Source organism: Pungitius pungitius, chromosome 1 (genome assembly GCF_949316345.1).
Source record: "Pungitius pungitius chromosome 1, fPunPun2.1, whole genome shotgun sequence".
NCBI classification, from domain to species: domain Eukaryota; kingdom Metazoa; phylum Chordata; class Actinopteri; order Perciformes; family Gasterosteidae; genus Pungitius; species Pungitius pungitius.
In genome coordinates, this window is record NC_084900.1 from 5,398,080 (window position 1) to 5,412,647 (window position 14,568).

General features: G+C 43.6%; 1 protein-coding gene and 1 long non-coding RNA gene across 3 annotated transcripts; both read left to right on the forward strand.

The window, feature by feature from the left end:
• The first annotated feature begins 1,204 nt into the window (after positions 1-1,204).
• LOC134126330 (phospholipid scramblase 2-like) lies at positions 1,205-6,356 on the forward strand. Its single transcript, XM_062560865.1, has 7 exons — positions 1,205-1,357; positions 2,739-3,040; positions 3,647-3,689; positions 3,802-4,022; positions 5,011-5,172; positions 5,451-5,612; positions 5,712-6,356. Exons 2-7 carry the CDS (start codon positions 2,774-2,776, stop codon positions 5,736-5,738), a joined length of 882 nt encoding a protein of 293 aa, XP_062416849.1. The 5' UTR covers positions 1,205-1,357; positions 2,739-2,773; the 3' UTR covers positions 5,739-6,356.
• Positions 6,357-9,101: 2,745 nt separating this feature from the next.
• LOC134126334 (uncharacterized) lies at positions 9,102-13,146 on the forward strand. Of its 2 annotated transcripts, none has more exons than XR_009955879.1 (5): positions 9,102-9,542; positions 10,541-10,590; positions 12,123-12,208; positions 12,369-12,411; positions 12,762-13,146. It is a non-coding gene; the product is annotated as an uncharacterized LOC134126334 (long non-coding RNA). The 2 variants fall into 2 exon arrangements; XR_009955878.1 differs by having other exon boundaries at positions 9,102-9,524; positions 12,762-13,144.
• The last annotated feature ends 1,422 nt before the right edge of the window (positions 13,147-14,568 follow it).

Below are 14,568 nucleotides of genomic sequence, written 5' to 3' on the forward strand. Positions count from 1 at the left end.
GCTGATAGATCAGGCGTGTATAAGCATTCCAGGGCAAGGCCCGGCATCATGTCAGCAGGGGCCGAGCTGCACTGATTACTTCCATTATCAGGGACAGGCCTCATTAGTAGCCTTTGGCTGGGTGTGTGACTGTGTGTGTTGTATTATTACAATGCAGGAACAAATGTCCTCCTGAAGATGTAAACTGAAGGGGTTAGCCTTTGAAATGAGGACATCGGGATCCGGTTTAGCTAGAGTTGAGTTAATTGGCTGGCAGAACCGGTTTGTTTACTCCCATTCAGATTAAAAGTGTACTAATATATAGTGTGTCATGTTTAATATTTGAATTTGGGCATCAAATATATATCAATAGCATAATTGAATACTCTTGGCATTTGCTAAGGGTACATTTGCCTTTTTGGGAGCTAAGCTTGTTTGCATTCCTGCCGAATGTTAGTTGCGAGGTTTGCACTTACTTATTAATGTCAAAGAGCTGAGCGTACAAAGGACAAGTAGGTGGTTTTATGGGGCATTATATATCTGTGGAGAAGTGACTTCCATTTGATGAGCTAAGATAACCGGCCGGTAGCTGTGTGTTAAGTGTACAAATATAAGAGAGCTATTGATTTAGTCATCTCTGAGCAATGAATGGAATAAGCATCAGAAACGGTTTGTTAAAATGCACTTGACTACAGTTTCTTAAGTTATAAGTTATATATAAACCGAATTGAATTTGTCCAGAAACAGAATGTTAGTTCAGCCATTAGTTTTTGTGTTGTTCACAGAAACACAGGCTGACACATGAATTGACCAACATGTACTACAGAGAGTCTGCTGTGAGCCAGCATGTGCTACTGAAATCATTTAAACAAGAGGCTTTCCTCAGCTGAAGTTAATCATAATCGTAATTAGCCTTTTGGAATTTGCCTAAATATATTTGCTCAGGTGTCAAATAGAAAAGTATACTACAATACACAAGACACATTCTAAAAGTAGAACACAAAATAAGCATATGTTAAATCTATTTAAAATATGACATTATTCAGTGTTTTTTGGGCCTTCTTTGTGTCTCCAACAACCTGTCTCGCTAACGCTAGGTATTTAAGCTAATTGGCTGCTAGCGTACAATTTTGACTTTCTTCCTTTTGTTTAACTAAGTTAGGTTGTAGTTTACACAACGTGCATTTATGGGAGGGACAAGCGCAGCAACAGGACAGCTACGATTAACAGGTTATTTAGAAAAGGCGCTTCCTTGCCTCAGTAAGCGGACCTTTTCCCCCTCCTCCTCCTCCTCCTCCTCCTCCTCCTCTTCCTCCTTCAACCTTCAACTACTTTGTTTACGCCTTGGGAACCCGAGGAGGAATCTTCCGCCGCAGAGGTGAGACATCAAATGTCAGCGATTTTAATCAAGTTTTGAGCAGAACGTCGCGTGTTGAGAGTCTCTGGCCTCGTAGATAAAGCTTCAGTCAAGAGGACAGGTTTCATGTGGTGAAAGGAAATGTGTTAATTTGACAAGTTGACGAGGTGAATCTGTATCTTAAGGTTAGAGATCTGCAGTTCTTAGTGATGGTTTGACTGAGCTAAATGGCGGTCCAGGATCTGATGAGCTGAGCCTCTGAATTGAAGCACAACCATAACAATGTGTTTGTGTAACTGATCTTAGATCCAATGTAGGGTCCTTTGTTGTCCCTGTACAAACCCTTCCTATTTTTTTCTTCTCTCGACACCCCTCTCTCGCCCCCTTCCTTGCTGTAGCAATTTAGGAAGTGAAGGGATCCGCTGTGGGGTGGCGGGCCGTCTGTGGAACACTCTGGGGTTTTAATTTGGTTAGGTTTTCTGCGAGCAGAAGGAGGAATGTGGAAAGAGGCGGAGCGACAAGCCCCCAAAAGTTCACCGGACACATTACTGGCGTCTGCAATTTGTCTTCATAAGCTGAATCTGTTTGGGATTCAACATGCCCACGACCGTAAGCACGAAAAATCCCTCAGTGAAAACTCTCCTGCCAGCAAAAACCAGTTTGGTCAGTTATGTAACTAGTTGATATGCTTGCACTAACAAGTGGCATGTGGAGAGGGACAGGACAAATAAAAATAAATGAAAAACCCAGTAGACAAGCCCATATCTGGAGACGGAAAACCGGCGTCTTCAGAAAGCTCGTTTGTTTTAAGCAAAGTTCATATCTCGAACGTATTTGGTAAACATTAATATGTGATGGAAAAGTCTCACAATAGAGACTTTATTTTGGCTGAAAAATGAGAGGACATGGAACTTGTTTGTAGTTTGTTAGCCTGTATATTAAAAAAAAACACCAAGACATGAGCTGAATCTAAAAGGACATGATTGCTATGTCCAGGAGAAGAATATGTGTGAGCACGTAAGTCAAGTTCCACTTTATTACACCGCTGCGCCCACTTCCTTATATTTCCATTTGTGTTCTTTTCCTTCTGCTTAAACATCGGACAAGAATGAGAAACAAATGACTTTCAGACTGCCACCAACACTGTAGTCAACAGTGAACTGGGGGGCAGGATGATCCACTTTCACAGGGCAGCTGCTATCAGCCATAAACAGACATTTTCCATCCAGATTATGTTCCGTGTTTTTCATGTTTTGTATTTTATTTCTTGTTCCTGGTGTGGTGTTGTTCAGCATTTACAATGAACCGTCGCTGCCATTCAAATCCAGTCAAATGAAGGGACGGAGCTGTACACGGCCATATTTAAACTGACGTCATTGTGTCTTCTCCCCCCCCACACCAGTTTACCCAGGCTTTCAGAGCAACGCACCCTACCCGATGCCTCAGCCCGGCGGCCACCCCGGGGCCCCTTACCCGGGTCCCGCGGGCGGGTACGGAGACCCCGGCCAAGCCCCTCCGGCTGGCTTCAACATGGGCTACGATCCAGGCCAAGCTCCTGTCATGTATCAGCCGGGTCCCGCCGGGCCGGGCCCGATGGCGGCCCCGGAGTACGGCGCCCCTCACGGAGGGATCGCGCCGGCCCCGGTCGGGTCTCCAGCTGTGGTGCCTGTCGGGGTCCCACCGGGGCTCGAGTACCTCACGCAGGTAGGATGGAGCTCTGGTGGCGCTGCCTCACCCGTTTTCGGTCACACTAAGACGGATTATTCAAACGCCACTCCTTCGCCTCTGGAATGTGGTCCCTCGCTGTTCCCTCGCGACCAGATTCGCTGATAATGACATGACTCATAGAAATAAGTTATAAGGAGGCCGCCTTGATCATATGTGGCAACCTAAGGGGCTACTGTGATTAGGTGTGTGTACTGGTCCCGAGGGAACACGTGCTCAAGGGAAAGCCATAAAAAATTTAAAGATGCTACAATGTAACTATTACTTGTACTAAATAGCTAACAGTTGAAACAAAGATACAGTAAAAACACGTGTGGTGCCGTGAGATTAAAAAAAAGGAAGCACATTTGGTAAATGCCATCGAAGGGTTTAAAGGAAGTTCCACCCAGAAGTGACTTCACAGCGTTTAACTCTGAGAAAGTATGTGGTTTCTTGATAATCCGCGGATTATGTTGCTCATCATTGCAAACAAGGGCACTTCTCCCTCCACAGCCCCCATTGTTACTTCTTGTTTTAAGAGGAATACATCTTTCAGACGTGAGGTTGTATACCTTCAGCTGTTAATTCTTCCTCTTGTGGTTTCAGATTGACCAGATCCTGATTCATCAAAAAGTGGAACTCCTAGAGGGTGAGGCCTGTTGCATCCAGTCACATCTACACTGTTTGAACGGCAAATAACCTTAAACCTCTCCTACTTTAAATCACACGCTCATCTACCCGTTGTTGTTTTCACCGCCCAGTGTTCATCGGGTTTGAGACCAACAACCAGTACGAGATAAAGAACAGTCTGGGCCAAAAGATCTACAAGGCCAAGGAGAAGAACGACTGCTGCACCAGGAACTGCTGCGGCTCGCTGCGCAGCTTCGACATGAAGATCAAGGACAACATGGACCGGGAGGTCATCCGCCTCATCCGGCCTTTCCGCTGCGGCTCCTGCTGGTGTCCCTGCTGCCTGCAAGAGGTGCTCAACTTTAGTTTTCATTGCGTTTATATTTGATTTAATTGACCAACGATACAAGGACCAATATTGGTATTCTATAACTGATTAGTTCAGTCGAACCGAAATTGATTACTCACTCTGCCAGATAGGTGATAACTGATAAGCACTTTGATAGGGCTTTTTCCATTATTAGTCCTGTTAATATTCAACCGTGTTGATAATCAGAGAGTTTGTTATGGAGAATAATTAACTCTTACTTGTTAAAGGAGTTGATTCATTCAAGGAGTTGATTCAATTTTATTCATTTTCTGGTCCACACCCTTTAAAGACCTAGTCTTTGGTCTTATTTTTGGTCACCTCAACAATTTTATTCATGGTTCCTGCACAATTAAAAAATTGGAATAGTTTATTATTTGAATAGTTAAAATAGTCCTCGTGCAAATTATAACTCTCTTGTTTCTTCAAAGCAATGTTGTTGTTGTTGTTGTTGTCGAGACGGACATCTCAATATCTGGAAAAGTAGACGGAAGCGATGCAACACATTTGGTTCCGTGAGCACAAACATCTGCTTCCTCCCTGCTCATGTTCAGCGGCTTCTGTCTTTCCTCCCTTCTCCTCGTGTTACTGACGAGCGGCTGCGTGAATAGCTCTTTGTCCGTCCCAATGATCTCGCAGACCCCCCCCCCCCCCCCCCCCCTCCCTCTGTCTCTGAGACGGCTCCTTTTCCCTGTTCGTTTGCAATCGGGCTCCAGTGGGCTTCCCGCGCTGCCGCTCGCTCACACACTGCATATCTGTCCACTGGGCGGACAGGAGCCATGTGAGGCTCGTTACCTTTTGTTGCCACAATGGCACCGTCAGAGTTTCAATTATCCTCCCCCCCCCCGCTGTCCCGTAACGTTTTAATTGAAAGCTGTCACGGCCGAGTCACGAGGGGCATATTAGGGGAAAACCTTCCAGTCTTGTGGCACATTAGTATGTGTGTATCATTCTGCGTGTGTGTGACCCGCAGATGGAGGTCCAGTCACCGCCGGGCACCACCATAGGCTACGTCAAACAGGACTGGCACCCTTTTCTGCCAAAGTTCTCCATCCAGGGACCCAACAAGGAGACGTTGCTGAAACTGGACGGGCCTTGCTTCGCCTGCAACTGCTGCGGAGACGTCAACTTTGAGGTGAGAGGCCGGAGGGTCCTGAGTGTTCGATGCCGCTCTCACTTGTGGGGCTCGAGGGGGACTTGTGAAACAAAGCTAGCCGTTTCCCTCAGTTTCCAGTCTTTGTGCTAAGCTAAGCCGAGCTAAGCTCCCCACCTGCCAGCTGTTGGCTCTGTGTTTACCCCGACGGAGACGAAGGGTGGTTTCGAATTCTTCACTGAGCAGTTCTGATCCCAGTTTGGCCTTTTCTGGTAAGGCGTCAACACTTATGGACACACATTGTTCTTAACACTCCGCAGCTGAAGAGCAAAGACGGGGACAAGCCCATCGGTCGCATCAGCAAGCAGTGGAGCGGCCTTTTGAAGGAAGTCTTCACCAACACCGACAACTTTGGCATCCAGTTCCCGCTGGATTTGGATGTGAAGATAAAAGCTGTTCTCATGGGAGCCTGCTTCCTCATAGTAAGACCGCGCCCGCCCACTTTTCTATACCGGAAATGCTGCCTCAGTCTTCTAAGGTGATGAATTAATTTCCTTTTTTTTGTTGTTGTCACTTTGCAGGATTTCATGTTCTTTGGGACGGATTAAGGAATTAAACTAGTGATACACATGGATGAACGTTTTTCTCTTGCAACTCACTTTTCGGTTCCGGAGACTAGACATCTGGAAGCTGCTGATGGAGTCCAGAGGAGCAACCTTCCTCCTGAAGACACAGCGGTCCAAATCACTTAATTTGACTGGAAAGTTATACTTTTCATAAAATGCATTCAGTCTGTACCACAATTATTTTCATTTACTAAGAACAAAAATGCACATGAGACCAATAAAATCAATTCCAGGAAGCAGAATTTAGAAATCTCTATACATCAAATTAAGTTATTTAAATAACTTAAGACACAAGCTAAATTTCATATAGCTGATTGTACGTGTGAACGGTTCCATTTAAATAATGCGTTCCTTTCTCCTCACCTCTTCTCATTGCCTCTGTGGTGGAACTGGTTCTTCCTTTGGGGAGAAACCTGCTCCGGTGGGGCGAGGAAAGTCTCAGAATGAGGGGAACGCTTGTCCGTCTCCCCGGCGTCCCCCACGGACAGGTCTCCCTGGTCCGAGCCATCGTGCGGGTGGAGGAACATCTCCTGTTCCAGCCAGTTCACCTCCTGCAGGCAAAAACCCTACAATGACTAGACGGACCGGGGGGGGGGGGGGGGGGGGGGCGTGCTTTCAGGTATTTGGCTCGTCCAAAAGGTGACAAAGCAAGAGGTAGAATGTTGAAAGTTTACTTTTTTGACTCTGAGTCCAGCACAGGACGTCTCCTGTGGCAACATGTAACGAGCCAGGAGAGGCAGCACACATGTGGAGCAAAGCATCTGCACGGAGAAACGCAACTGCAGTCACAAACGATGAACACGCCAGCAGTTAAATTTGAAAAAGAATCGAGGAGCTCACCTTAAATCTGAGTCCGGTCCTCACAGCTGATTGTGTTTGAAGGGTCGGTGTCTTATGAGCTCTTGACCCGTGTGCAGGGTATTTGTAGCCGTGCATCCATGGGTGGGTTTATATTATGGGACTGGCATCAGCAGCTGTTTAGGCTAAACGTGCGTCCAGTGTGTGTGTGTGTGTGTGTGTGTGTGTGTGTGTGACTATGCGTGGCTTCAGACGGGCCAATTACGTCTCCCGCCTTGCCGCCTGGCATTGTCATCATTAGTGTCAAAACCTCTAATGGCGCGTTTCCACCGAGCAGTACGGTACGGTACGTGTCGGGTCGGTACGGGTCGGGTCTGTTAACCATGATTTGGCGAGCGTTTCCACCGCCAACAGTACCCTTACTTGATAGGCTTGGAGTATTCCAGAAAGTAGTGGTAACATCACTTGATAGGCGCGGTATTGGACGGAAAGTAGATTGACGTCATTCGATCGCTAAAACTGAAAGCTAACCGCAAACAACAATGGAGGACATACAGCCGATCCTGTTCTTGCGTTTCGATATGTGGCTGTTAAAGTAATGCTGCGCGGCGACATTGTTGCGACGTTGTTCCTTCGTGTGTTGTCTTTCCCCTTGCGGCACGCGCAAATGACGACACTCTTTCAACCAATCAACGTTCTGCAGTGAGTCTTGATCCACCCTTTAGTACCAAACAACTGTGCCAGGTACCCCAACGGAAGGGTACCCAAAAAGTGGTACGGTACGGTGCGGATCTTTGGTACTTTTCTCAGTGGAGACACAAATAAAAGGGTACCGACCCAACCCGTACCGTACCGCTCGGTGGAAACGCGCCATAAGGTCTCTCTTAAGAGATTTTAAAGCGAGATGCAAGATGCCTCGACACACGTACGTTCGTATACGTAGGCCGCGCCCGCCTCCGTCCTCCTTGCAGCCGGTTTTAAGGAATGACGGGAGTGAGATAAGGTCACTGTTGAGAATGTAAATGTCTTTACAAAGCTGCATTAGGGCGATACGTTAGCCTCACATCTGCATTTAGACTTGATGTGTTTGACCACATGAACATATTGGTATCCTCTCTGAGAGTGTAATAAGCACAACATTTTATGAAAGAATTGACCTTGTAACCTTCTTTGACTAATGAACCACTTTGCCATTGAAAAACATGGTAAAACTACTTAACAACAAATGCAGAGCAGAGCAAAATTAAAAGCAACATAATCAATAAACAGTTACTAATCAACCGCTCCATCAAGTACCGCTGCATTGGTTGAATGTGTTTGGGTTTGAGGGAGAAGCCCGGAGACAGTGAGATCAGAGATAGTGGGCCTACAGGGACCCCGGTGTGTGCGATAATCTGGAAAACTTGATCACTCCGCCTCGCCTGACTTCCCCCGCCTGATCGCCACCCAATCCAGACCACATGTCACACGTATGTCAAGTTGCGTTCCGAGCTATGCTCATTCTGACACGTTTTCACTTTTCCTCTTTTTCCGCCCTGTCCTAATTATTTCTATTCTGGGAAACTGAGGCCCGCCAAACATAGAGCTGGTGCTGATAGATCAGGCGTGTATAAGCATTCCAGGGCAAGGCCCGGCATCATGTCAGCAGGGGCCGAGCTGCACTGATTACTTCCATTATCAGGGACAGGCCTCATTAGTAGCCTTTGGCTGGGTGTGTGACTGTGTGTGTTGTATTATTACAATGCAGGAACAAATGTCCTCCTGAAGATGTAAACTGAAGGGGTCAGCCTTTGAAATGAGGACATCGGGATCCGGTTTAGCTAGAGTTGAGTTAATTGGCTTGCAGGACCGGTTCGTTTACTCCAAATCAGATTAAAAGTGTACTAATATATACAGTAGTGTGCCATGTTTAACATTTGAATTTGGGCATCAAATATATATCAATAGCATAATTGAATACTCTTGGCATTTGCTAAGGGTACATTTGCCTTTTTGGGAGCTAAGCTTGTTTGCATTCCTGCCGAATGTTAGTTGAGAGGATTGCACTTACTTATTAATGTCAAAGAGCTGAGCGTACAAAGGACAAGTAGGTGGTTTTATGGGGCATTATATATCTGTGGAGAAGTGACTTCCATTTGATAAGCTAAGATAACCGGCCGGTAGCTGTGTGTTAAGTGTACAAATATAAGAGAGCTATTGATTTAGTCATCTCTGAGCAATGAATGGAATAAGCATCAGAAACGGTTTGTTAAAATGCACTTGACTACAGTTTCTTAAGTTATAAGTTATATATATACCGTATATTCATACTTTTTTTTAATTCAATTTTAAATTCAAGTGTACACACATTACGAGAAAGTGTAAAGGTTGGTTTAAAGAAGGTGTGGTTCAGCCCCTATCCCTGTGTGTGTGTCTATGGAAACCTTGTGCGTGAGTGCGTGTGTGTGTGTGTGTGTGTGTATGCGTGTGTGTGTGTTTGTGTTGAATCTCATACCCCGCCCTGGTCCAGTGCCCTATAAATATCAGGCATTTGCAGCGAGTGCCAAATATAGGAGAAAGGTCTAGCGCAAATCGTGGCAGTGGCATCTCGCTGAGGCACTTGCTGTTGCAGGCTGCGGTGCCGCGGTGATTCGTGGCAACTGCCTCGACTCTGTGGCAACTGCCTCGTGTGTTTACTCGGTCAAGGGAGGTAGCTCGAGCGGTGCCATGAGTTCGGGTACCGGTCCCTCGGTCGGGGGAGCTAAATGGACAGATGCATTGTGTTATAGGATCGTTACTACGATGTATGGGCTCGATTCCTCGGCTGGTAGCGGTACCGGGACTTTAAGGGAGAGGTGCCACGACCGCTAAGGGAGCCTTAGCTCTCGGCTGGTCGAGGTACATGGAGTTCAATGGAGAGGTGCCGCGAGTGCTAAGGGAGCCTTAGCCCCGGTCGAGGCAGGCAGCTCGAGCGGTGCCGCGGCTGTAAAGGTAACGGTGCTACGGAGGGTGAGGGTGCTGCGATTGTTTGGGAGAAGTGCAGTTTCCGTTACTTTTAGTATTTCAACAATATATGACCGTATAATACATTTTAAGTGAGTTGCCGGGGCGAGTCGTGGCAGCTGCCACAACTTCACGACAGCTGCGTCGACTTTGCGGTAATGGTGGCTTGACTGTTCCCGTTTTATTTTCATATTTTAACAATACTATACGGTCATTGAGAGTATTAGTATTATTAGTTTTAATTGGTTTAATCATTAAACGCCGATATGTGATACAATGGCTTCCAGTTTAAGTCCAGCTAAGATAATATGGGCTCAGACCAGTTCGCCCTTGTTGCCTTGGTAACAATAACTACTTCCAGGCAGCTCCCCGAAGGAATGCAAATTGTAAATATTGATAAGATGAATTGTTACGTTTAAAATATCATAAGATCAAGATCCCATAAAACCTAATGGATTATATATATATATATATATTGTAAATATTGATAAGATGAATTGTTACGTTTAAAATATCATAAGATCAAGATCCCATAAAACCTAATGGATTATATATATATATATATATATATATATATATATATATATATATATATATATATATATATATATATAGATGAATTGTTACGTTTAAAATATCATAAGATCAAGATCCCATAAAACCTAATGGATTATATATATATATATATATATATATATATATATGGATTATATATATATATATATATATATATATATATATATATATATATATATATATAATCCATTAGGTTTTATGGGATCTTGATCTTATGATATTTTAAACGTAACAATTCATCTTATCAATATTTACAATTTGCATTCCTTCGGGGAGCTGCCTGGAAGTAGTTATTGTTACCAAGGCAACAAGGGCGAACTGGTCTGAGCCCATATTATCTTAGTGTGTGTATGTGTGTGTGCGTGCCTGTCTTAGGTACATGTGTGTGTATATATTTGTATAACTTTTTTTTCTGTTCATCCCAACAGGACACTTGTCTGAGAAGCAGCAATTTATTGCTGAGGTCATTTTGCCAGAGGTGAGCTATTGAGGAAATCAACCAAATTACCCTTTACTGCTATTATTATCTTTACAGCGGAAAATATTCATTTATTTATGACTGAAGTAGCTAAGACAGACAATTGGAAACACCTTTCAGATAATATAACATCAAATTACAATGGCAGAATGAATGAGAATCAATGTTAAGGTGTAAGAACACTAACTGAACTGGGTAAACAGGTCATGTAAAGTATACACTCACCGGCCACTTTATTAGGTACACCTGTCCAACTGCTCGTTAACACTTAATTTCTAAGCAGCCAATCACATGGCGGCAACTCAGTGCATTAAGGCATGTAGACATTGTCAAGACAATCTCCTGCAGTTCAAACAGAGCATCAGTATGGGGAAGAAAGGTGATTTGAGTGACTTTGAACGTGGCATGATTGTTGGTGCCAGAAGGGCTGGTCTGAGTATTTCAGAAACTGCTAATCTACTGGGATTTTCACGCACAACCATCTCTAGGGTTTACAGAGAATGGTCCGAAAAAGAAAAAACATCCAGTGAGCGGCAGTTCTGTGGGCGGAAATGCCTTGTTGATGCCAGAGGTCAGAGGAGAATGGCCAGACTGGTTCGAGCTGATAGAAGGGCAACAGTGACTCAAATAACCACCCGTTACAACCAAGGTGGGCATAAGAGCATCTCTGAACGCACAGTACGTCCAACTTTGAGGCAGATGGGCTACAGCAGCAGAAGACCACACCGGGTGCCACTCCTTTCAGCTAAGAACAGGAAACTGAGGCTACAATTTGCACAAGCTCATCGAAATTGGACAATAGAAGATTGGAAAAACGTTGCCTGGTCTGATGAGTCTCGATTTCTGCTGCGACATTCGGATGGTAGGGTCAGAATTTGGCGTCTACAACATGAAAGCATGGATCCATCCTGCCTTGTATCAACGGTTCAGGCTGGTGGTGGTGGTGTCATGGTGTGGGGAATATTTTCTTGGCACTCTTTGGGCCCCTTGGTACCAATTGAGCATCGTTGCAACGCCACAGCCTACCTGAGTATTGTTGCTGACCATGTCCATCCCTTTATGACCACAATGTACCCAACTTCTGATGGCTACTTTCAGCAGGATAATGCACCATGTCATAAAGCTGGAATCATCTCAGACTGGTTTCTTGAACATGACAATGAGTTCGCTGTACTCAAATGGCCTTCACAATCACCAGATCTCAATCCAATAGAGCATCTTTGGGATGTGATGGAACGGGAGATTCGCATCATGGATGTGCAGCCGACAAATCTGCGGCAACTGTGTGATGCCATCATGTCAATATGGACCAAACTCCCTGAGGAATGCTTCCAGCACCTTGTTGAATCTATGCCACGAAGAATTGAGGCAGTTCTGAAGGCAAAAGGGGGTCCAACCCGTTACTAGCATGGGGTACCTAATAAAGTGGCCGGTGAGTGTACATTTCAGTGAAATAATAATGTATAATTGAATGATAAACCTGTAAGTGATAATTATAACAATATAATAAGTATTCTGAATACTTTTTTTAGGTCTTGATTGAGTGGTTACAAAGGACCAGCAACATGTGTCGGTACCAGGCAGAATCTCTTCTTCTTGAGAACACATCTAACAAAAGGTAGACACAACGTTTATTTAATTGTGGGTGAGCATGCGTATCTGCAACATCACTTAATTGACTGTCACAATGCTGGCTAACAGCGGTTTTGCACGTCAAGTTGACATCACTGTAATCACAGAATCTGGTAGTTCATTCAAAGACATAATATCTTTCGCAGTGCTGAAGACACGTCAGGAGGTGACAGAGAAAGCAAAGTAGTGGTAAGAAATGTTCAAATCTTTGCAATAAAAAAACAAGATGCAATTACAGAGATGATTTTGAGTACAGTATTTTATGTAGATGTAAATACTGGTAACTCAGATTTTATACTGATATTCAATTTGAAATGGGTCTTGATGGCTTGATTATTGTTTATTCATATAATCACATACCCATTGATTATTTCACAAAGTAAAGATTACACTTTTAGGTGTTAAATGAAACAGATTTTCATGTATTATTAATTTATTATTATTGTATTTGTTTAATTTGTACCTCAAATGCTCTATAACCTTTAATAATTAATTTGTTACGACAAACGTTGGATATATATTTTAATTGTTTACTGCAGGATAATGTTCTACTAAGAGACTGCCTGACCGCAGCTGACTGGTGTCGCAAGACACAATTTCAAGGAAGATTGAAACTTCCCGCTGTCCTTTCCATGGAAGAGGAAGAACAAGAGGAAACTCTTCAGGACCTCCACAATTGGGAAGATGACCCAAACGATGACTCTCCAGCGGAACTTTTTACCTTTATTTTTGAACAAAAGAAGGACTACAAAAAGTTCTGCACTGCAATGCTAGATGAAAAAAATTTGAAAGCATTTGCAAAGTTTGAGCAACAGTAGTATTGACAATGTGCTCAAACTAGTGGACACACACCTCGAGATGTGCAATTGAAAATATATAAATATATGAAGCATTTTGAATTAAAAGATTTGGTTTGTTACATCTGTGTTCCTTATTTTCTTATGTTTCAAGCATTTATTCCCCTCAAAATGAAAGGGTGACCTTCCACAATGAAAAAAAAATGTTTGAGCTTGCATTGTAAACTTCTTGTGTGGAATGAATTTATGTCAATTTGATTTACCTACCTAGACCAATAGAGACAACTATATACTTGGAGTAGTAGGTGTCACGATAACTATAATTGGAATTTACATATGTAAGCTATGTAGATAGATATGCAAGAGTATACTTATGTCTTCCTATTACCACTATCTGGTTATATTAATACTAATCTAAACTGTCACATGGCTATCTTCAGGGGGGAGAGGAGACTAAAACATGGCAGTTGATTTACAATACATTTCTTTTTCATGGTAAATGGTGTTTTTTCCACCACCATCCAACGGGTACATAGTGTGTACAAAGTGTATGATCCTTTGATAACTACTACAGTCCTGTCAAGACAGACAGAACATAATGAGTTACATGAAAATGTGTCCATTGGTATGTAGTACAAAAATGTGTATGTCTATCAAAACGATTTCAGAGGTTCTTATTATTTAAAATGTTATAATGCATCTTATCTATATTTAAAATGTGTTTACTGTTACCAAGGCAACACGTGCAAACTGATTTTAGCCCGTATTAGCTCAGCTGGACTTAAAAGGGAAGCCATTATATCACTTATCGGCGTTTTATGACTAAATCCTTTACAACTAACACTAGTACTACTAAAGGGCGTATTGTATTGTCACCTGCTGGCCAATTATAAAACATAAATGTCACAAAAACGGCAAGTGTCGAGGCACCACTGCTGCAAAGGTCGAGGCAGTTGTCGTAAAAACGGCAAACCGTCGAGGCACCACTAACGCAAAGTCGACGCAGCTGTCGTGAAGTCACGGCAGCTGCGTCGGGGTCGAGGCAGTTGACACAGAGTCGAGGCAGTTGCCACGAATCACCGCGGCACCGCAGCCTGCAACAGCAAGTGCCTCAGCGAGTTGCCACTGCCACGATTTGCGCTAGCTCCTACTGAAATATAGACTGAACAAAGACTTCCCCCTCCACAAAAGTGAGAACCTTAGAAACATCAACATAAAATTACAGAAATAAAAAAAAGCAAGTCATTGGTCGAATTGAATTTGTCCAGAAACAGAATGTTAATTCAGCCATTAGTTTTTGTGTTGTTCACAGAAACACAGGCTGACACATGAATTGACCAACATGTACTACAGAGAGTCTGCTGTGAGCCAGCATGTGCTACTGAAATCATTTAAACAAGAGGCTTTCCTCAGCTGAAGTTAATCATAATCGTAATTAGCCTTTTGGAATTTGCCTAAATATATTTGCTCAGGTGTCAAATAGAAAAGTATACTACAATACACAAGACACATTCTAAACGTAGAACACAAATCTATTTAAAATATGACA

Bases quoted from the DNA above. Each gene is read 5' to 3' on its own strand.
- LOC134126330 (XM_062560865.1), top strand. From the start codon at position 2,774: ATGCCTCAGCCCGGCGGCCACCCCGGGGCCCCTTACCCGGGTCCCGCG. The intron at 3,041-3,646 runs GTAGGATGGAGC...TTGTGGTTTCAG, and splicing joins GGCTCGAGTACCTCACGCAG to ATTGACCAGATCCTGATTCA. The intron at 4,023-5,010 runs GTGCTCAACTTT...TGTGACCCGCAG, and splicing joins GTCCCTGCTGCCTGCAAGAG to ATGGAGGTCCAGTCACCGCC.